We start from the raw sequence: 23,784 nt of genomic DNA on the forward strand, positions 1-23,784 counted from the left end.
GACTCTTTAGATGTTTCCATCTAGTCAGATTGGTTCCTCAACTCCTACAACCAAAATGCTTCCATCCACTTAGATTGGTTAGTGCCATCCTTAATAGGCATAAATTTCTATGCTCTGGAGTTTATTTATTGCAACGAAAAGGTAACAAAAAGTTCTACCCCATCCCCAAACTTAAATCTAACATTGTTCTCAATGTTTCTAATTAGATAACAGTACCAAAAATATAAGTAACATGAGGAATAGTAAAGAGAGAATTCGGAAAGATTGTACCTGGGTGAAGTGTAACCAAAAACCTACAAAAATATTATACAACATACAAAATCGCCTCGATGGTCAATCAAGGTAAACATGGTCCTCCAGAGAGACCTCCTCAACATCACCTGTAGGAAAAGGCTCTAAAAAGGGCTTCAATCGCTGACCGTTAACCTTCGAAGAACTACTACCATCTGGTGTCTCAATCTCAACAACGCCATGAGGAAAAACAGTACGGACCACAAAAGGACCGGTCCACCTAGAGTGCAACTTCACGGGGAATAGATGCAAACGAGTGTCATACAGAAGAACTTTTTGACCTGGAGAAAATGACTTTCATAAAATATTCCTATCATGCACAAGTTTAATTTTGTTCTTATACTCCTTAGCACTAACGTATGCATCTCTACGAATCTCGTCCAACTCATTGAGCTGGAGCTTTCTTTGAGCTCCTGCCTTGTCAAGTGAAAAGTTTAAGTTCTTAATAGCCTAATAGGCTCTATGCTCTAACTCAACAGGCAGGTGACATGCCTTGCCAAACACTAAACAATAAGGTGACATTCCATTGGGTGTCTTAAACGCAGTACGATAAGCCCATAAGGCATCAGTAAGCCTCGACAACCAGTCTTTCCTATTTGGATTAACTGTTTTCTCTAAAATACGCTTAATTTCCCTATTGGAGACCTCTACCTGACCACTAGTCTGTGGGTGATATGGGGTAGCTACTTGTGGGTAATACCATATTGTTTCATTAAAAGTGCAAACGGCCTATTACAAAAGTGTGAACCTCCATCACTAGTTATAGCTCGCGGCGTACCAAAACGTGTAAGTATATTCTCTTTCAAAAACTGGACTACGACCCTGTGATCATTCGTTTTACACGGAACCGCTTCAACCCACTTAGACACATAGTCTACAACGACAAGTATGTAAAGATAACCAAACGAAATAGGAAATGGACCCATATATCAATTCCCCACACATCAAAGACCTCAATCACTAAAATAGGGTTCAAAGGCATCATATTTCTACGGGAAATGGTTCCTAACTTCTGGCAACGCTCACAAGAAACACAATGACTATGGGAATCTTTAAACAACGAAGGCCAGTAAAATCCACACTGCAAAATCTTAGCAGTAGTCTTATCAACACTAAAATGACCCCTACATGCATGTTCATGAAAAATGAGATAATACTAGACTGGTCACTCTCAGATACACATCTCCTAATAATCTGGTCCGGACAATACTTAAACAGATAAGGATCGTCCCAAAAGAAATGCTTAACCTCGGCTAAAAAACTAGAACGATCTTGCTTACCCCAATGTTGAGGCATTCGAACAGTAACAAGATAATTCACTATATTTGCATACCAAGGTGATTGGGAAACAGAGAACAATTGTTCATCAGGAAAACTATCCCTTATAGGAAAGGAATTATTAGGGGAACTAACAGCTAGCCTAGACAAGTGGTATGCTACTATATTCTCTGCACCCTTTTTGTCTCTAATGTCTGGACAAAATTCTTGTAACAAAAGGATCCATCTAATCAATATAGGTTTGGTATCCTTCTTAGACAAAAGGTTTTTCAAAGCAGCATGATCAGTATAGATTACGATCTTAGAACCTAATAAATAGGATCTAAACTTATCCAAGGCAAACACGATGGCTAGCAATTCCTTCCCGGTTGTTGTATAGTTCATCTGGGCATCATTCAGAGTTTTTCTAGCATAGTAAATCACATGGAGTAATTTGTTTTCTCGCTGACCTAGCACAACGCCTATAGTATAATCTGAAACATCACACATAATTTCAAAGGGTAGGTTCCAGTTAGGTGCCTTGACTATCGGGGAAGTAGTGAGTAAAGTTTTAAGCTTATCAAAAGCCTTTAATCAAGCATCATCAAAGACAAACTTAACATCTTTTGCAAGAAAATTGCAAAGAGGTCTAGAAATCAAGCTAAAATCCTTAATGAATCGACGGTAAAAACCTGCGTGCCCTAAGAATGACCTAATATCTTTTACGGTTTTTGGGACTTGTAAAGTCTTAATAAGGTCAAATTTGGCTTTGTCTACCTCTATACCTTTTGAAGAAACGATGTGCCCTAAGAAAATTCCTGATTCAACCATGAAATGGGATTTTTCCCAATTAAGCATTAAATTCTTTTCCTTACACCTAGTCAACACTAATGTCAAATGATGCAAGCACTCATCAAAAGATGAACCAAACACTGAAAAATCATCCATAAAGACCTCTAAAAACCGTTCTACCATATCATAAAATATGCTCATCATATAACGCTGAAAAGTCACAGGGGCATTACATAACCCGAAAGGCATGCGTCTATACGCAAAGGTACCAAAGGGACAGGTAAAAGTGGTTTTCTCTTGGTCTCCTGGGGAAATAACAATTTGATTATAACCAGAGTAGCCATCTAATAAGCAATAATGACCATGTCCAGCTAATCGCTCTAGCATTTGGTCGATAAAAGGAAGGGGAAGGTGATCCTTCCTTGTGACCTTGTTCAATTTCCTATAGTCAATACACACACGCCATCCCGTGGTCACTCGGGTTGGGATTAATTCATTATTATCATTCTGGACTACAGTGATACCTGATTTCTTGGGGACAACCTGAACAGGGCTGACCCACTTACTGTCTGAAATTGGGTAAATAATACCCGCATCTAACAATTTAAGCATCGCATTGAGTTTTAATCTTCTCTAAGGTTTTCTCGAGATTTATCTCCGTTAAGTAAGATATAAAAGTAATCACAACAGTTATTCGTCTCGGACTCTTGTGGTTCCGTAATAACTTCTTATTTTAATTAGTTAGGTTACTGCGAGGTGACTAATATTTCTAGGATGCCTTTCGGGAGTATAAGACCGGATTATTAGTTGAGTTTCATGTTCACCTTGATCTTTATCTTAAGATGGAAACATAATAGACTTATCTGTGGGAGATAGATTTGTTTATAAGTCACCGACTTTGAGTCTTAGCAACTCTTAGTTGTGGGTGAGATCAGCTAAGGGAATCAAGTGCGCAGGATCTTACGAGATTCAAGAGGTGTAATGAACGGGATTGTACCTTAATCGGCGTGAGACTTGTTTAGGGATCAACTACATTTTAGTCTGAAGTTAACTTGTAGTAGGCTAGTGTCTGTAGAGGCTTAATACAATATGGTGTTCAAGTCTGGACTAGGTCCAAGGATTTTTCTGCATTTGCGGTTTCCTCGTTAACAAAATTTCTGGTGTCTAACAATCTGACTCTATGGACAAGAGTACTATCTCTGATAATCGTAAGTACACATGTCATTAATAGAGAGGCTCACATTTGAAAGGTTCATCTATATTCGATATTGTAGAACCCTTCTCGTTAGTAGAGTTAGACGAGATAAAACTTTTATTTCTGGTAAAGCGTTTATCAGAGATAGTATTCTTGTCCATAGAGTCAGATCGTTACAAACACAGACTTGTAAGGTCTTAAACGTGTTTGCCTGATCTGATACCAATTAAAAAAGCTGGGGTCTAACAACGCCAAGCAATATTTCGCTTAGCAATCTGTATGGACTAAGTCCAATATACTTTGCTAGAGAATCAACTAGACAGTCAGACTCAATCTAGATTAAAGTAAATCAAGGAGTTAATATCTCTCTCTTGTTTTGCTTTACTCAAGCTAATAGAAATCAGCGAGTCTTTAATCAAACACCTGGAATAACTTGGATGGTACCAGAGACCAATATCCAAGGATCAATCAATGAAAATCAATAACCAAAGGTTGGATTACTCTAATTGATGATCTAAACGCACAACCTGTATTATTTCAATTATAAAGATAAAACAATATAATGCGAAAATTGAAATAACAAAGACACCAGAAATTTTGTTAACGAGGAAACCGCAAATGCAGAAAAACCCCGACACCTAGTCCAGATTGAACACAAACTGTATTAAGATGCTACAGACACTAGCCTACTCCAAGCTAACTTCGGACTAGACTGTAGTTGAACCCCAATCAGTCTCCCACTGATCCAAGGTACAGTTGTACTCCCTACGCCTCTGATCCCAGCAGGATACTGTGCACTTGATTCCCTTAGCTGATCTCACCCACAACTAAGAGTTGCTACGACCCAAAATCGCAGGCTTTGACAATAAACAAATCTTTCTTACACAGACAAGTCTATCAAAGGATCAATCTGTCTCCCACAGAAAAACCCTAAAGTTTTTGTTCCATCTTTTGATAATAATCAAGGTGAACAGGAACCAATTGATAATCCGGTCTTATATTCCCTAAGAACATCCTAGATAAATCAATCACCTCACAACAATCTTAATCGTATGGTAGCGAAACAAGATGTTGTGGAATCACAAACAATGAGACGAAGATGTTTGTGACTACTTTTTATATCTTGCCTATCAGAGATATCAATCTCAAGCTAATCAATCTGATTGTACTCGTACGATAGAAGATGCAAGATCAGATCACACAACTACGATAAAAGTAGTACCGGTCTGGCTTCACAATCCCAATGAAGTCGTTAACCTGGTTTTAGAAGAAGAAAACTAAAGGTTAAAGGAGAAACGACTCTAGCACGCAACTAGTATCACACGTGAGGTGTGGGGATTAGTTTTGCAGAGTTGCTAGATGTACCCTTATATAGTCTTTCAAATCAGGGTTTCGCCTTGGTCACAAAGCAAACAATATCCACTGTTATATGAAAATCTGATTTAGATTCAAGCTAATATTTCTCAACCGTTAGATCGAAAATTTAGCTTGTTATACACAAATTAAATGCACGCTTATAGGTTTGTTAACCGTACCCAAACGTGTACATTGTTAGTTCAACAATAGTTAACCAAAAGGTTAGCCATATGAGCATTTCATACCAACCATATTCTTCTTCACCGTAACTAGTTCAAATGACTCAAATGAACTAGCTAGAGAGTTTTTCAATTGCAAGGAAATCTTATGTACTACACAAGACACAATTAAAGCAAAGATGATTTGGTTCACTCGAATCGGTTCATGAACTTGATAGCCACGGTTTGAAAATTGCATTCCTTAGTATTTATAAGTTTAAGTTCAGAAATCATCTTCAGATATATAACCTTATTAAGTTCGCACACTAGGTTCGCGGACTTAAGAAACGGGGCAGAGTTTACAAACTCCAGCAGAAAATCTCGGCAAAGACTTTCCGCTGGTTCGCGGACTGGTACTCGTGCAACTAGTTTGTCAACTCCAGCAGAATTTCTCGGGATGAGAAGTTCGTCAGTTCGTGGACTGAGTTCGCGGACTTGGAAACAAGTCATTCTTCCAGTTTCTCTTGATCAACAAAGTTCACAAACTTTGGTTCAAGGGATAGAACTTATGCACATATATGTATCCACAACAATACTTATGTCCATCATTGGTTATGTAACCTAAACTCTCATTCCAACCATTTAAACATTCTTAGAGGACGTTACATAGTTGTTACACCATTTCTCGTCAAAGCAATTTTCAAAGTGATTGAAACATATCATGACTTTCGTCACTAGGTAAAGATAAACATAGCCGAAGCGAAATGCTTACCAACACATATTTCGAGATATAGACAGGCGAGGTATACTCGGCTCGAAATACCAAATGTGTATAATCTAAGTCTATATATATAACATACGATTTTTTGTCTCAAGAAGTAGGAGATAGAGTAGATAGACTTTTGAGTGACAGATAAGTTCAAGTCTTCACATACCTTTTTGTCGAGAAGTTCCACAGGTTCTTTGAGTAGTTCTTCTTCTTGTATGATGAATCTCCATGAAATCCTTGAGCTCAACTACACTTACTATCCTAGTCCGAGACTTAGCTATAGTAGACTGGAAATCAAGACTTATATTTTTGATCACTAACATTGACAAACATGCTTGATATAGCAACGCATGTGAGGTCGAACGAGCAATGCTCTAACAATGCCAAGGTTTGATGGAGAAATATGCTCCAAGAAGATGAAGCCGCTGGTTATGCCAATCCTATGTCTCGGAATGACATGAAGGAAGGACTTAGATGTCAGGTCTGGCGGAGCAACTATGCTTGGTATGCAAGAGAAAGTTTACGTAGGCTAAAGATGACAGGTACACCACAGGCCTATGTTGAAAACTTCCTTGCATTGGTGCAAGATGTGTGTTGCATGAGCGAAGAAGATCAGATATTATAATTTCTTTCCGGTGCGAGTTCTTAGGTCATTACCGAACTCAAGAAGCGCAAAATTCCGAGGTTCGGATTGTCATTCAAGTGGTAAGACGGCTTAATGATTGCATACCAACTTAAGATGTGAAAAGATGTGAAGGAAAAGCCACCGGAAAGGAGAAATATATAGGTAGTAAGCGTAAGCATGAGCCAAAGGAAGAGGAACTATTCCCTTCAGCCCGGAAGTTTAAGGGATGTTTTATTTGCAAAGGATTACATTATGCTAGAAGTTGTCCACTCAAGGCGCAACTCAATGCATCAATTGAGGATGGCTATGGGAGTCATTCTATCAAGACTCGTGAAGGCCGAAGTGACGGTACAAGGAAGGGACCACGCAGCGAAGTTGTTGCTCACTTCGACAGAGGCAGAAACTAAGCTGGAACAAGAAGGAGTGTTGTTGTCTCCATTAATTGGCAACATTTAGTGCATAAAACATGGTGTTTTCTGAGCTTGTTTTATGTATCTTTAGTTTGTTGGTTGTTGCAAACTTTGTGTGTAGAGTTTGGTTGTACATACTTTTATTTGAGTCATAAAGTTTGTATAGACTTCGCTTTGGTGTAAGCAATTTGCTTTGTTAATGAATTTTTATCTTACCAAAATGATCGGTGGATCAATCATGTAATGGTACATGGTATTACTATGTAAGAGTATCAATGAGTGAAGGTGTTTTCATTTATAAATCCTTGCCTCTTTATTTACGATGTAAAGCTAGTTCATGGGGAAGTGCTGCAATATCATGCTTAGCCTAATGTATGCAATAGTAAAACAAGGTGAAGGCCAATAAGAAAAGCATATGACAGAGGTCCTACTTGATGTGAAAATGATATTTTTGTTTGGGAATTACAATATTGCACGGCAGCAGATGAGCAGCGACAGTGCAAGAAATACAACAAGATAGAAATCATTTCATCGACAAGAAATGAGTTGGGTAAAACTCATGGCATATGGAAATACACACACTTTTCAGGAAACGTATAATGCAGCTCAAAGGGATAGTTGGATACATATTGGCTTTGAAGGCGATGCATATGGACAGCTAAAGGGTTAGCTATGTTATGTCCGTAGATGGACTGTGCAACTCACTAGTTTTTCTTTAGCTAGTTAGGCAAAGCAAACTTGCATATTTATGTTCGGGTATGCAATATAGCTTAAGTATATAGAGTTTATACTTAGTGGCCACATTCAGAGAGATAGGCTCTTGAATGGGTTTTTGCATGATCAGAATTTGCGAGGCATGAAGTGTAAGGTTCGAGTGTCCTATGTAACGAGAATCCCTATGCACTTTGTAAAGTGTTTGACGGAGGGAATGAAGGATAACAGTCCAAGGCATGTGCCAAAAAAATTAATTGAAGATGAAGGCCAAGTCGTTTATAAGTCCTTGTCGTGTTGAGTTAGATACAAAAGGTAAAGTCGGGAGGTGGAAGATTATGGAAATGATCACAGTGATCAGTTGGAGAAGAATCATTCTGTGCGTTAGGCGTAAATGATTCAAGAAGAAATGCAGGCTTAATTTGGAGGAATTAGCCAAGGAGAATTTCAAGTTTGCATTTGAGTATTGATGCATGATTCGAGTAGCAACTGAAGCGTAGTGCACGATGCCGAGATGTGGCTTAAGTACGTGAGATCGATAGCAAGACAGTAAAGCTAAACGGTGTTGATTCTAAGGCATGAAAGTTGGATAAGGTGTTTTGCGTAAGCCAACAAAGATTGCTGAATTCCAGAAGTGGTTTTTGAAAGTGCAGGAAACGAAAAGATTTAAGACAAGTATATTGTTTATACTGGGTCGCGTTTAACGAGGACGTTGAACGAATTAGGTAGGGGAGGTATATGACCGGTCAGGCTAGTGATGCACAATGACTGCGCATCACAGCATAGCTGGCCAAGTTAGTGTTCGACAATGATTGCGCAACACTGCATAGACTGTAAAATGCTAAGTTAGCAAGACCCTGCAGGGCCAGTGAAGTGAAAAGATGACACAACACTGTAGAAACATTGGCTAAATGATGAAGCTTGTTGGACGACACAATAAATCTTCATAGAGGGAAAGGCAAGGCAGGCCAAGGTGAAAAATGTAACATGCGATGTTGGTATTAAGGTATATCTGTGGAATTGAGTTAGTCCAAACTCAAGGATGATGCAAGAGTGTAAAATATGTCAAGACTTGGCCTATGAATAAGTCCAAGTCTAGCCAAAGATCGAACAAGTGCAAACCTAGTAATGCAAGAGTATACATTTATGTTGTCGATCAAGTTGGCTAAGTGAAGCATATGATGCATGAATAACCAGAATGAGCTAAGGATTTGGCCAAGATGAGTGTAGTGCAATGTTAACTTTGCATTGGACGTAGGCCAAGAAGATTACAGGGCTATGTTGACTGAGTATGGGAACCGACCAAGTTCAGTAAGGCGCAAGAATTGTGCAATATGGCTCAAGTGACGGTTAGGAGTTGGTTATTGGCTATACAAGTGTGTCAATAGTGTGAGACAAGTAAGGACGATTATAAAGGAAGTTTATAAGCGTGGGAGAGTATCCATAACTGCCTTGGAATTGGTGTTGAAGGCTGAGATGAGTTAGAGAAGAAACTGGCCTAGTTGGCACAATTATTGGCGGTTATGGAACTGCCCAATGGGATAAATGGCTGTCCCACGCATGTGCAACAATTGTGCACGGTTTTTTCGCCCATAAAGCCGTTGTATAAATAACGCTAAGGCATTGGGAAATCAGTAAGATTACATAGGAGATTGTGAGGCTCAATTGAGGGAGTTTTTGTAAAGTTAAGGCTTGGTTCAAGAGGAACAAGTCTGTGTAAGTCCCAAAATAGGGAAGTTTTGTATCTTCCCTTTGACGCAGTAAAATGAGGAATTGTGTCATGTTCTAAGTGTTCTTGGTTGGGAGAGTAAATGTATGGCGATATTTGAATGATTTATGGTAAGCATTTGAGAAGTAAAGAGAATAAACAAGACTTCCACTGTAAAGTAGGCTGTTTGCATTGTGCAAACTTATAAGGCTGAAGCACAAATGGGTGAAACTTGGTTCACTGAACCATTGTACTGCCCGGCTACACTTGTGCAAAAATATTGCAAGGTATATTTGTGGGTGTGACATATATCATAGTGCTTGGCCTAGGAAAATCTTTACGTTATAAATTTTAAGTAATGCCCAAAAAAATGTCTCGAGGCACAATATTTGCTAATGTCCCATATATATACCTCGTGACCCACGGAGCTAGAAGAAAAAAACAGGGCCATAAAGATGGCCCGGGCATTTTAACCCATTCTTTTAGAGGGAGGAATCACATTTCATTTCCAGGTGAAAGTATTAGCAGCTGAGTTCCGTCGTCTAAATTTTGAAACCCTAGAAAATACAAAAGAATTATGGTACATTAATTTCCATTCTTCTCGATTTCATTATCTGAACTAATATGATTGGTTTTCTAATCCACTACGATTTTTTATTTTTTTTTCCTTTTCTCCCCACCCCCTGTATGTTTAAGTTAGGGTTTGGTTTTGATGTAGTTGAATTTGTTCGATTTTATTGCTGTATCTCTGTGTCAGGGTTAAATTGTGTTTCAAGGTCTAGCAATGTTGATTTTCAATTCATGGAATTAAAATTTTGTAATGTTTTTAAAGACCTCTACTTAGGGTTAGTAGTTAAGTAAGATCACAGATACTACTACATGGAGAATTCTGTTACCTGAACAAGTTACAAATAAGATTCCGTTATTCGTTTGTACCCAGAATGGTTGAATCAATGTATTTAGTTCGTGTAAGGTTGGAACAAGTAATGAATGTGTTGCTTCCTTACAGTTTATGTTATGAACTACATTGGCATTCTGTTGGAGTATCAATTTAAATGGAGACGGGAGTTAACTGTTACTATATGTGAACGGGATCATGTAGGGGAGAGTAGGATATGCTGTCAATGTTTTTGATTTGTTAGATGATCTGCAGTGGGGGAATCCGTTGCATGTCTATGTTTCGAAATTCATCCTTATCCATTGTTATGGAAGTTAACTTTTATACATTGAATTGCTTGTCCTGTCATCAATTCTTATTTATAGTGTTTCCCTTGTTTCTAGACATAGGTGGTGATTAGTGATCATATCAAGTATTCTGAAGATGGTGAAGCTCACAATGATAGCCCGTGTTACTGATGGTCTTCTATTAGTAGAAGGATTGGATGATGTACGTAATCTACAAGATGCTGATGTTTACAAGCACCAGGCTAAGGCGTTGTTTAAGAACCTGTCAAGTGGTCAGAATGATGCGTCAAGAATGTCAATTGAGACTGGTCCTTTTGTTTTCCAGTATCCTTTGTTATAATTGGCCATCTGATGTTTCTTATTAATCATGTGAAAAATAGAATCGATAGAACTGTGAACTCATCGTTATCTTACATATGATTCAAGTTCACACTTTTGTCATTTGTCTTGGTTTTTCTACTTGAAAGGTGAAACCATATTATCCCAAACTTTGTTACCTTGACTTCATCGTTAGCTATATTATTGAAGGCCATGTTTGTTACTTGACAATGTGTGATCGTTCTTATCCTAAGAAGCTTGCTTTCCAATACCTGGAGGACTTGAGAAATGAATTTGAACGTGTTAATGGAAATCAAATAGAAACAGCTGCCAGACCCTATGCGTTTATCAAATTTGGTTGGTCTTCCCTACATGTCGATATTTTATCTTAATTGCTTCTTGATTCATTCTCCAATTCATGTTTATTGGTTTTTTACTTTTTGTTGTTTTTGTTGAAAGATACTTTTATACAGAAGACCAAGAAACTGTACTTGGATACTAGTACTCAACGGAACCTTGCCAAGTTGAATGATGAACTTTTTGAGGTGCACCAAATAATGACTCGGAACGTTCAAGAAGTTCTTGGTGTCGGTGAAAAATTGGATCGTAAGCTCCACTGTACTTTGCATTTTTAATTTTAACATGACACTAATACTGTTAAGGCACTGTCGCATAGTTGTAATAATTTTGCCCTTGTTTCATTGCCTCTAGCTTGTAGTGTAACTTTCACTCCTATATATATATATGTATGTAATTATACTTTTTACGTAACTCTTGGTTTTCAATGTTGCAGAGATCAGTCAAATGTCGAGTCACTTAACCTCTGAATCTAGCATATATGCGGATAAGGCAAGAGATCTAAATCGACAGGTCAGTTTTATTTTCGTTTTTATTCGAATTTTCTGATTGGAAGTTTTACATGAGTCTTAGCCTTAGAAAGCTTTACTTTGTGCATCTGGTAGTAGCACTACAGCACAGGGATCAGTCACTACTTCCTTTCCTTTTGTCTTAATAAGAAGCTTTCGTGCCTTCGGACCTCTGCTTCGATCACTTAATAAGTAAAATAAACTCATAAGAGAAAAAAGTTTGATCTGACGAATTTGAATGTCCAACGAATGATGCACCACCCTGTCATTTCGCTGTATAAGAATTTAGAAGTGTTTACTATGATGTGACCCATATTTATTTTGGTTAGTTTGTTTCTAAGAAGTACCTTTTAAGTTTTGTTTTTCTGAAATTATGTAAAAAAAATTCCACAAGTTATACAAGTCTTCTCTCTTGGTGGAATGAAACCTTTCGTTTGAAAGAGGGCCTTCAAAGGTACTTCTTAGGAAGCAAACTAACCAAATTAGTCGCGCTTCTGTCGGAAATAAATAATCTGTATCACTTAAAAGTTGTACCTAAATTGTTCTTCTCTGTTGCATAACCCATTATGATTTTTTATTTGCTCGTTAATGCTTCTTGTGTATTTATTAATCAAACTTGACCCCACAACAAGGACAAGTAAAAAAACACAAGTAGGGGTTGCTGAATAAGAGCACAAGATATTTGTTTTAGTGAAAAAAGACCTTTACAACTTCACCTTCTAGATTACATTTATGTGTTGATCCTCCTATAACATAAGTCTCTCTACCTATATCTATATAGCAACTATAGCCAGAAGATCCTCTTATACTTTGTGTAAGTCACAGGGCAGGAATAGCAATTCTTTCTATATTGATAAATGAAATTCCCCTAGTTGTCCTAGTTTTCTGATGAAGTAAAATGAAGTAATTTTCTCACTTGGAGTAAAATGAAGTAATGGTGGGTTTGGATGTAGAATTAAAGGTGGAATTTATGGGTCCAGAGAATTTGGTAGAATTACGTTTCCCCCTTTACATTTGGTTGCCCGAATCCTTGGAATCACGTTTCCTACGGGATTCAGTTTTCCAGCAAATCCTCCATATGGAGTCCCACCCTTCCCCCTAAGATTTGCTGGGAAATTTATCAAGGGATTTATGGATCCACTTTTTTTTAACTTTAAATCTCATATATATGCAATTTTAAAATTTGAGGGTAATGCCAAATGGTACAAAGACTTTAAAACAAGAAAACTCTATAAATCTTAGGAATTTTAATTAAGTTACCAAACGCACAGGGGATATACATGAATCCTAGAATTTGTAATCCCATGGAATTATAAATTCCTGGAAATGGTGAATTCTGCAAACAAACCCATCATAATTTTCCTAGTTTTCCTACTTCAATTCTTTCTGTATGAAGTAAATGAAATTTCCCTAGTTTTCCTTTTTAGAAATAGAACCCTAAATCTAACTTGGAGAGTTATTTTCTCACAGACAGATCTAGGTTTTGGGTCTTCTGATGGGATCCATACTTGAAAATGGATCATTTATGTTAAATACAATTCTTGATGCTTATTTGTTTCGTATTTGATTTGTGTAATTTTCACCTTTGGTTGCAGGCGTTGATTCGTAAATGGGCGCCAGTTGCCATAGTGTTTGGTATTGTCATCCTCCTCTTTTGGGTCAAAACAAAGATATGGTGATTCTACCATCACTAGTGGTGCACTGCCAGTTCTAGCTGAGTTTGTAGTTTTTGATAATTGTAAAATGCCAATGTAGATTTCTCACCCGCAATTTAGACTGGTCCAGTTCTCTCCGTAATAAGTAATGACTATGTTCTAGTTTTTTTTGTTTGCACATCTACAATGTATCAACTAAGTCCATCATATTACACCTCAATGCATATATTACAGATCTGGGGCAAATTTTATGTTTAGTTTCTGTGTTCTTTAAACGAAGCAGTCCCAGTACCTTGTGTCAATTTTGTACCTCTATGATCTTTTATCAGCAGTTGGGAAGGTGGGTTTGTCACTAGTTGCTGAGGTGCTGAGCCAACAGAAGAGCAGCAGATATCCACTTCGGCCACCAAGTATTATCGTCCTCCTCCAACGTATGCCTGGCGATAATAAATCTTTATCGGCAGGCGCAACGACTGATCTTCTTGTGATGTTCACCCTCTTTATTAAAAACGGCTAAAATTCAATTATGATGTTCACCCACTTTATAAGAGAACGGGTGAAATTCGATTGTGACGTTCACCCAACCTGTAGATGAAAAACCGTGCGAAAGCGTCTGCCACGTTTCTTGTTTCATCTTCTTTCTTCTTCCCATTTTCTTTCTTTCCCCCAATTAATTACCGGAGTCTGTAGAACCGTCAAGGGTTTAACTAGGGTTCTCAAGATCACTGAGAAAAATCAATCGAGATGGGTTCTCTGAGAGACGGAAATGACTAATGAGAAGAAGAGATATTCATCAGAAGAAGTAGAACCGATATTGATGGAACAAACAGAGAGATTCTGTATGTTTCCAATACGATACAAAGAAGTTTGGGAGATGTATAAAAAAGCACAAGCAAGTATTTGGACTGGTATTCCATTTTCTATCCTGATCCTCTTATTGTTATTTGGTTTGTTTTTCCATTTTATAAGCCATACTCTGCAGAATTCCCTTCAATGAAAAGGTTTGATTTTTTTTTTTTTTTGTTGTTGGCTAAATTCAAGCATGATCAAAGACCTTGGGCGGAATTGATGCCTATAGTGTCTGAATACTGGGTTGCACAGATGGGTGTCCGATTAGCCTACAAATATGGTGTCCGTATCGGTACCCGACACAACGCATATCTGACACGGGTACAGATGTGCCCTACAAGTATAGGCGCAACCCAGTTGAGATAATAGGAGTAAATTTTCACAGCAGACTAGTAACAAATGATTTTGATTTCAACTTGTGACAGCATGCAATGAGCTGTGAATTGTGAAGTTGAGGAAGATTTGCCCTTATGGAATGATTTTGATTTTGATTTTAACTTGTTATATACTTTTTCTATAAGAACTCGGACACAATCTTCGACTTGATTTCAGTGAGAGCGCCTCATTATATAACAAATCTTTGAGTTAAGATTCTTGCTAGTTGAATTAAAGAAGTAACCTTATATCTTGTGAAGTTTAGAGGTGGAACTGCGCTTGAAGTTATATTCAAGCTGGTTAACTGATCCATCTCTTTTGTGTAAAACTCCGTTGTATTTGGTTTGCACACACTTGTATCATATCTTAGTTAAATACTTAAGACTTTGGGTTCAGCACCATGGTAAGAGGATTCTTACTTTTTTTTTTTTTTTCATTTGGTGACTTTTAAATGCAGCTGAAGAGGTTGATCTGTCTAGTGATGTTTCACATTGGGAAACTTTACCAGATTCTGAGAAACACTTTATAAGTCATGTACTGGCTTTCTTTGCTGCTTCTGATGGTATTGTGTTGGAGAATTTGGCTGCCAGGTTTCTTAATGATATTCAAATACCAGAGGTCATAATCACTCCTTATAAATAGTCTGTCTGGATTAGTTTTTTAATAGTTTGCCGTGGTAGTGTGATTAACGATTTTTTATTGTTTTAGGCAAGAGCGTTTTATGGGTTTCAAATTGCTATGGAAAATGTTCATTCGGTTATTATCACACATCTAAACTTTAGTTTTCATTTTATTATATAAAATAGAGAAGTACATTATTAAGGGTGTCCGTAGGGGCTTGAATGTCAAAACTTTTGTTTTGATTCTTCTCAGAGATGTATAGTTTACTCTTGGAGACTTACATTAAGGATTCAAGGGAGAAGCATAGATTGTTTAATGCTGTTGAAAACATACCCTGTGTTACAAGGAAGGCAAAGTGGGCATTGAATTGGATTCAAAGGTAATCCTATATTTTCTATGTTCATTGTAGTCCTCTTCGTTTTGGGTTATAGTTGATTCCTCTAGGGTGGGGTTCGTGAATCCATTTATGTAGCTCTTTCTAAAAGCTGATTTGGAAAGAGTTTGTATTTGTCTCCCACCGTTTTGTCTCTATTCTTCAATGTTAAGGTCACATGATGCCAGCCTTCTGTGCTCACAGTTGAAATAGCAACAGAGCGGAGCGACTTGTTGCTTTCTCCTGTGTTGAAGGAATTTTCTTCTCAGGAAGGTAAGTAACTAGTCTATATGTGGTGTCAGTCTTTGTGTTTTACTTTTTTGATACTCCTCCACGCACCCTACTTTCAGCTTCTGTGCTATCTTCTGGTTAAAGAAGAGGGGACTGATGCCTGGGTTAACCTTCTCCAATGAACTTATTTCGAGGGACGAGGGCCTCCACTGCGACTTCGCTTGTCTTCTATACAGGTTTACGGTGTAGTTCTGTTTCGATTTAATCACTAGTTTGTTAATTAAAGAAAATTTTAGCTATTTTTAGAGAAGGGTAACCAATTACCTGCATTAGAACCAAGACGAGCAATATGTTGTAACGCTATTATAATTTATACATGCTAACAGCTTGTTGAAGAAGCCATTAAATTGGCAATTGGTGCATCAGATTGTGCATGAAGCAGTGGAAATCGAGACAGAATTTGTATGTGATGCCCTACCTTGTGCATTGATCGGCATGAACTCGGATCTGATGAGCCAGTACATTAAGTTTGTTGCAGACCGTCTTCTGGTACTCTATCTGCCGTACCCTTTCTCTGTTGAATTCCTCGTTGTTTTTCTAAATTCTAGCCTAAGCAGCTTATGCATTTCCAGGTATCTTTAGGGTGTCAGAGGAAATATAACATGGAAAACCCATTCGACTGGATGGAGTTCATTTCTTTGCAGTGAGTACTGAATAAACATGTTATTGCTTTTGGTTAAGCTTACATTGCATTCCACCTACCTATAGGGCCTTTGTAGGAGCTAAAGTAGGCTGATCATGTCTACATACCTGTCCCAAATCTTAGGACTTGTGGGATACCTAGGTCTTGTAACCAATGATGGGGGCGAAAAGTTGGTGTAAAAGGATCCCTGTTTCTCCTCCCCTGTCGTTCTGATTTCATTGACCATGTATTGACGAGCGATAGTTCTGTCAGAGTATAGTCATCTTTAAGATGTTCATTTTAAGATATTTCCTCACTCAAGTATTGAACTAAACTTGTTTCATCTTTTGCAGAGGTAAAGCTAATTTTTTTGAGAGAAGGGTGGGTGATTATCAGAAAGCTTCTGTTATGTCCAATTTACGTCTTCAAACTAGATGCAGACTTGTAATTCTGAAAAGACAACAAATAGTCTGCGATAAACATAGATTTATGATCTTAATGCAAAACTCTACCCTATATTAATTTTATTTTTCCTATCTAAAGTTTTCTTTTTTTGTTTGTTTGATTCCTGATGGTTCATATTCTTGTAACTAGGGGTGTATAACTAGAGGTCCCACCTTACAGATCACCCCCGGACACTTGGATCTATCAAGGGACAGTTTTTATGTGCTAAAGTGTCAAATATACCACTTAGGCATACACCGCAGAATTCCTTGGATCTATCAAGGGATAGTTTTTATGTGCTAAAGTGTCAAATATACCACTTAGGCATACACAGCAAAATTCCAAGCAAGCGATAGAAAGTCCATCGTTGTATGGTCAGGTCATAACTTCAATAGATGGTTTGCATGGCGTTAGCGACAGTCTTGCTATCGCTCATTAGTTAGATCATCGTTCAACAGTTGCTCATCCAATGGTCAGGATTCGACACCCTTGTAAATAACCAAGTTCAAATTCATTTCAACTCATATCATCTCAAATTCTCAACTTTAAATTCATTTCAACATGCTTAGTGCTCGCCGCACCAAAGTGATTCATCTCAACATGCATAGTGCTCGTTGCACCAGAGTGGCCAGTGTCCACTTCACTCGAGAATAAGATATTTACCTAATGCGATGTTGGATTTCAGTTGCAAGCGATAAAGATTTCAATTTAACGCCTTTTAAAGGTTTATGACGTTAAGTCATGTAAATTTAAGAAGAACAAATGAGTGTCTTCAAAATCAATGAACTAAAAATTAGAACTTGCACCAAACTTGCGGAAGACAACAGGAGATGGTTTAACCATGATATATACTATGAACTTTACAAGATTCATGTGCAGATATTTAGTTTTCATTGGGTATTATGTAATACAATTGCGGTTAATTTTTAATTAAATGTTGGAATCTAATAAATTATAAAACTGATTTGATTTGAATATTAATTTAAAGATAATTTTCACTAATTAAAATGAAAAAATTAAATAAAAAAATTACATTAGAAATATTTAAATTAAATTACATGCATAAATTACTCATAATTGACTATCTCCTCCTTGACCAAAGATCTAATTTTCCCATGCTTTCGCGATCAAGAGTGTTGTTCAACATACCATAGATTGTGCCGCTTTGAGACTAACTTGGTGGTTGAGTCTCTTCGGAATCGTCATAACCTTGAAAAGTAATGGGTTCACTCGAGCGGAGGGGGACATGATACAAATCTTGAAATGCTTGAGCTTGAAATGGTTGAGATGTTGATATGGTTGAGGAAATTGGGCTATACAAAGTAGATTGCTTGCTTCAATGTTCAAGACACAACCAGGAGTGATAGTGTCAGTTGGAAATTAGTTAAACAAACAAACCATGATTTGTATCCATGTCAATGACTTCATCACTTTCACGTACTGTTTGAGTATCTAACACTTCATTTGGAGTTGAACTTTCTGGTACATTCTGCATAAAATGACTTCTCAAACTTCTTCTTTCACTTTCACGACTTCCACAACTTCACGTACTAGATCCACCAGGTACCATACCTCTACAACCAGGAATTGTACCAATACCACCAGGACTTGCAACTCTAACACCGGAACTCATACCTCTACCACCAGGACTTGAGCCCATACTAGGAATCGTACATTTACCTCCATGACTTGACCTGTACCACCTGGCAGAAATATCCTGGACTCATCTCAACATCATGTTTCTGGCACTATTTGCATCCCACTCAGGTGATATTTTTGAAACACATGTAGTAGATCATGATAATCGTTCAACTGGTTCTGATACTGTTCTGGTATAGATAATTTTTTTCAGGTGCACTAGAAACAATTGGAAGAGTAACAATATCTCCATACATAGATAAAGTATGTACGTCCCAAGAAAATATTGGCATACTCGACGATGAACCCGCTTGACTAAGATATGCAAATGTGTCGCCCGTCTCCGGTGGAGGTTGAAATGACGAGGGTACCAAGTACATCATAATTTTTTCGATATCCACCTATAAGTCTGACATCTCTGCGTGATCTAATATAGATATAGACTGTGAGGATAGGAAACCACAAGTTATGCACTTGGTATATATCTTCTAGTTCAAAACCTAACACAACTATAAGGATCAACCAATAATGTATAATGTATTTACTTTTCATTGTAACTAAAACAATAATTATAATTGCCGAAACTAAAAATAATAACACAACAAGATTTTGTTAACGAGGAATCCGCAAATGTAAACTAACCTCGAGACCTAGTCCAGTTTTGGATACTTCCATAATTAAGTCGTTATACAAATACCACTACCAACTTCGTATTGTTGAGACCAACTAATATACTCTTAGTACCTAGTTTCCTCGGTATACCTGCGCTTATAACCAATCTATCCAACACACGTGAATCCTAAGATAGAGTCCACTATCTTAAGTTGCTTCAGCCTCTCTGTAGACTTTATGCACTCAACTCCTTTGGATCATCTTCCAAACAATAAAAGACTAATCTGTTTGGTAACAATTTTTCTTATCTCAATAAGTTAATCAGATATATTATAGTTGATTCTGACAAAGGATTCGATCTGTTGAAGTCAATAAACTCCTTTGTCGGGTTTAGATATTTCAAGATCAAGATTATCGAAATAATTACATCTGGATTCGCGGTCAATCTAAGTAGATCTCAAAGAGATACTAAATAGAGATTCCCATCTAATAATATGACTATATTTATCAATCATTTATCAAAGATAAACGAGGTCTAGTAAAACCCCAACCGATAAAGTTTGTACACAAAACAAATTACAAAGATACGAAATAAGAAAATCCCCTCGCCTTCTTATGTACCTGCACAATAACAAACTTGATTCCAACTTATGATCGATAACACATAAAATGGAGTCTGTTAACAATGGATGACCATAAGGCTACGTTAGATCTTAAATCAGATCTGATCTACCGCTAATCTCTTGACATAGTTTGAGTGACCTTAGTTGGAATTTAAGGCTCTCAATAATAATTAAACTAGGTGCAATGAAGGGTTAACAACCGTTAATCAATCAAATTAATAGTTGAAAACTAAAATAACAATGTAATTTTAGTTTCTCGTCAACGCTACTATCTAGAAGATTCTTGATCCCAAAGACGTCTTTAAACTAGCACACGTGAGAGATTTCACCTAATTAGGTCAGTCTCCTTTCTAATATAATATTATGAGCATATTATTAGTCGTCTACAACAGTAACTAGGAAAACGAAGTGCCTGACTCAGAATGAGTTTGTAAGAAGAAAAAACTCCACTTTTATAGACCAAGGTGGGTTATACACTAAGGAATTTCCATAAAATAATATATTCTCAAGATATGCAATAAACATCTAAATTCGGTTTTGTCAAATTCCGACCAATATCCAATTGTATAACCGAAATCCCTCTTGGAAAAATCAATATAAACTAGCACTTAAATAATATATATATATCTAGAGATATTTTTGTTTGCTGGTAAAAAAACAAATACATTTGAAAAAACTTCAAGTTCCAAATCATGGGTAATGTCACATCCGGGTGTAAAAAATCACCATCAAGTTTGAAGCTATTAGGTACTTTCCTATTCTTGATGTCTTTTGGTTTGTTTCAATTTTTTGCTGGGAAATTTCACTTTGGGATTTTAGGTTTGTTACTGTTTCTTCACTATTCCTAAATGTCAGCTGGTAAGAATAGGAATTTGGATCTTTATAGATGTTTTGAGTCTCTTATGTTCCTTATGGTGTTTTGGGTACCTGTTTTTGGAATTTTTGAGGTTTTTATTTTTTTTTGTATTTTGGTCGACTAGGGTTTGGGGGAGTTTTGCTTGTGAAGGTTCAGGGATTGAAATTGTGTCTTTAGGGAAGTTTCAGTAGAAACAACATTAACTTACTACACTCTTATTGATTTCAAGTTTGCAAAGTAAAATTTATTTTCTTATATAAATATTAACTTACATCAGTTATGGTTTCTTATGGAAAATGCAACGAGTGATTCATTTTGTCTTTCAAGTATTTATTTTATCAATTTTTTAATATGTCATGGTCGTTGTACCAACATGGAAAATCCTATTGGGTGGTTACTGCAAATAATAATTGAATGCTTGTTTTCAGTCAATGTGAGTACCACACTGTCTATGCACTCCACACTGTCAATGTGAGTACCATGTTGGTTGCAGTTGTTGGAGGATCTAACTGGATATATGTTCTAGACCACTTACAATTAGTGGTAAGTTGTTCTATCATGTTTAATTATGTCGGTTATTTTCTTTGTTTTCTTATTTATTTCAGTCAATGTTAATACCACATTGTCTATGTAGGCGCATAAATCATAATGGACTGCTAAGCGTTGCGCCAAACTTTCCAAACATTTGTTTGAATCTGACCATGTTACTCCTTCGGAGTTATATAAGAACTTCAAGACTAGGGATCGGGATGAGTGTGTTGTCTCAATGATGTTTGCCAGTATGATGACGACAAGACAAGGGTATTCGTCGCCAGCAAAGAAGAAGTTTATGAAATAAAACAACATTCAACTGACGAAGGAGTGGCAAGTATTGTTGACTTGGGAAAGGCTGGTTATGGTGCCTTGGGATCAGGCTCACTATTTACTAACAGGTGTATGATGTGGAAGGACAAGTTGTTCTGGACTGAAAGTGCATGTCAGAATGTGCTAATTTTGATTAAGATGATGAAGATAAATACACATGTGGGTATTTTTCCATTCATCACCTTAGCACTGATGACGTTATCTCCAGGATTCGCGCATTCCGTGCCGATGAAATTGCCCGTTATTTTGAATATTATGAGCGGTACATAGGAAAAACAAATCTTGAGTCCGACAAAGTCTGAGTGTTGGTATGATAAACATAGAAAGTAAAATATAACATCTGGGGATATATTACCAGTGTTCTAAGCTTTAATCCTATTGGATAAGTGAATGATTCTAAAACGCATGGTATTAAAGTGAATTTAAATTGTTGGACAAATCTATGTTTGAATTGATCGTCACCATTGCATGGATCTATTGGTTTTTTCTCTAAACAGTAGTGGTGAGACAAACTTTTAATTGTTTCCTCCATATTCAATGTTTTCCTGTTTTATTAGGGTGCTTCATTGGTTTCAGTATTTTAGCCTGTTTGTGATTTTTTTTCTTTTGCTATACACGGTTTTGGTAAATAAAACCCTAGTCAATTATTATTTACCACTCAAGTTTTGATAAGGACCACACTATTAAACGCACATGCACCTCAAACACATAATATAGTCGTGATACATGCACTACTATTAAAAACATAATATAGTGTTTTTAACACATAATTTAGTGTTAAATTTTAAACACACCCCACTATTAATAACACCCCATTATTAAAGTTCAAGCACCTCAAACACATAATATAATAGCGATACAAAAGTTAACAAAGATATATATATACACCCCACAATGAACACCTTCACCATAATTAAAAAATCATCTTTATTATTTTATTTTATTTCATTTTGGCAACCATAATATACTAAAAACTAAATATTTATCTTCACAAATTAAGTTTTAGATTAAAAACTCGAATAAAATAATATCTATGGGTTTTAGGCGCGAAAATTATGTTAATAAAATTACGGGGTTTTGCACTATTACCCCCTTATAAAGAAACCAAAAGTACTGGGTGTTACACTATTAACTCCTTAAAAAGAATTTTTTCCCGAAATTCAAAACCAAGAAATATACCGGGTGTTACACTATTAACTCCTTAAAAAGAATTTTTTCCCGAAATTCAAAACCAAGAAATATACCGGGTGTTACGCTATTAACACCTTAAAAAGAATTTCGTCTCGAAATACAAATTCAAAATCAAAAAGAATTATTATTATTTATACCTTGTCAAATATTTTAATTTATAATCCACAGATGTAGGCAATTTTTTTACTTTAATACTTTGTTACGTATTTTATTTTATTTTTATTTTTCCCAATCTCAATCCCAAAATAAGCGAATGTAACATAAAAACGAAACTCTGCCTAATCAAGATAAAAATGATATCAAAACACAACGATTAAAAGTCGAAAATAATAATGAATACTAAAGTAAAATCATCATACTTTTTCTTTGTAAAACAAATTTTCAAAAACTGGTAAGTCCATACGCACAGTCCAAGTAAATCAGAACCGTGCTCTAATACCAACTGTGACAGCCAGTATTTTCGGACTTCCAGCGGAAGAGGATTCGACCTCGTGGGTCAGGTCAGATCCAGCTAGCAAGTACAAATTTCCGGACCGCCACTCATATAGGATCTGATTTGAGCTAACAAAACAAAGGAGAGAAAACAAAAGAATGCAATTACATCTAATCAATGAAAACCAAAAACAAAACGGACTAGTAGCAAAGAAATAAAGGCAAGTTCCTCCTCTTGCAGACCCTTTTAGAATCATCCCTGTACTTAATGTAGTTTACTTCTTGACAGCAAACTTGGTAACCTTGGAAAAGTTCCTTTTCAACTTCCTTGATGACACCAACATCCATTCTTTCGGAGGAGAAGGAGGATATAATTGTAGGTATTGCTGGTACACATCAGAATCTTCAAAAACTTCTCTGATGGCGAAAGTGTGATATGGAAATTTTCTAAGAGAGTTTTTGTCCATTCTATTTATTTCAATGGTCACTTGGTCTTGGACATTAGCAACGATCACTTAGAAGATCTGGAGGAGGCGCCGATACACATCCCGAATGTTAACTCTTCCCAGCTGATTAGTTTTTATCCTTTCAGCTCGCAAAACAAGAATGGTCCTAATAATCATATGCAAAACTGAAAGATAATAAATTTACTAATTCATAAGTATAGATCTTATGTTACAATTGAAAAAAATATTGC

The 23,784-nt window shown here is 36.7% G+C and overlaps 1 protein-coding gene and 1 pseudogene across 1 annotated transcript; both read left to right on the forward strand.

Moving 5' to 3' along the window:
• Positions 1–9,729: 9,729 nt before the first annotated feature.
• Positions 9,730–13,538, forward strand: LOC113345500 (25.3 kDa vesicle transport protein-like). The gene is made up of 6 exons (XM_026589267.1): positions 9,730–9,852; positions 10,554–10,781; positions 10,972–11,132; positions 11,235–11,381; positions 11,569–11,645; positions 13,237–13,538. The coding sequence occupies exons 2-6, from the start codon at positions 10,594–10,596 to the stop codon at positions 13,318–13,320; spliced, it is 657 nt and encodes a 218-aa protein (XP_026445052.1). The 5' UTR covers positions 9,730–9,852; positions 10,554–10,593; the 3' UTR covers positions 13,321–13,538.
• Positions 13,539–13,926: 388 nt separating this feature from the next.
• LOC113345510 lies at positions 13,927–16,992 on the forward strand (annotated as a pseudogene).
• Positions 16,993–23,784: the final 6,792 nt, after the last annotated feature.

Source organism: Papaver somniferum, unplaced genomic scaffold (genome assembly GCF_003573695.1).
Source record: "Papaver somniferum cultivar HN1 unplaced genomic scaffold, ASM357369v1 unplaced-scaffold_81, whole genome shotgun sequence".
NCBI lineage: Eukaryota > Viridiplantae > Streptophyta > Magnoliopsida > Ranunculales > Papaveraceae > Papaver > Papaver somniferum.

Excerpts from the sequence above, each read along its gene's own strand:
- LOC113345500 (XM_026589267.1), top strand. The coding sequence starts at position 10,594 with ATGGTGAAGCTCACAATGATAGCCCGTGTTACTGATGGTCTTCTATTA. Across the intron at positions 11,382-11,568 it reads TGTCGGTGAAAAATTGGATC|AGATCAGTCAAATGTCGAGT; the intron begins GTAAGCTCCACT and ends TCAATGTTGCAG. Across the intron at positions 11,646-13,236 it reads CAAGAGATCTAAATCGACAG|GCGTTGATTCGTAAATGGGC; the intron begins GTCAGTTTTATT and ends CTTTGGTTGCAG.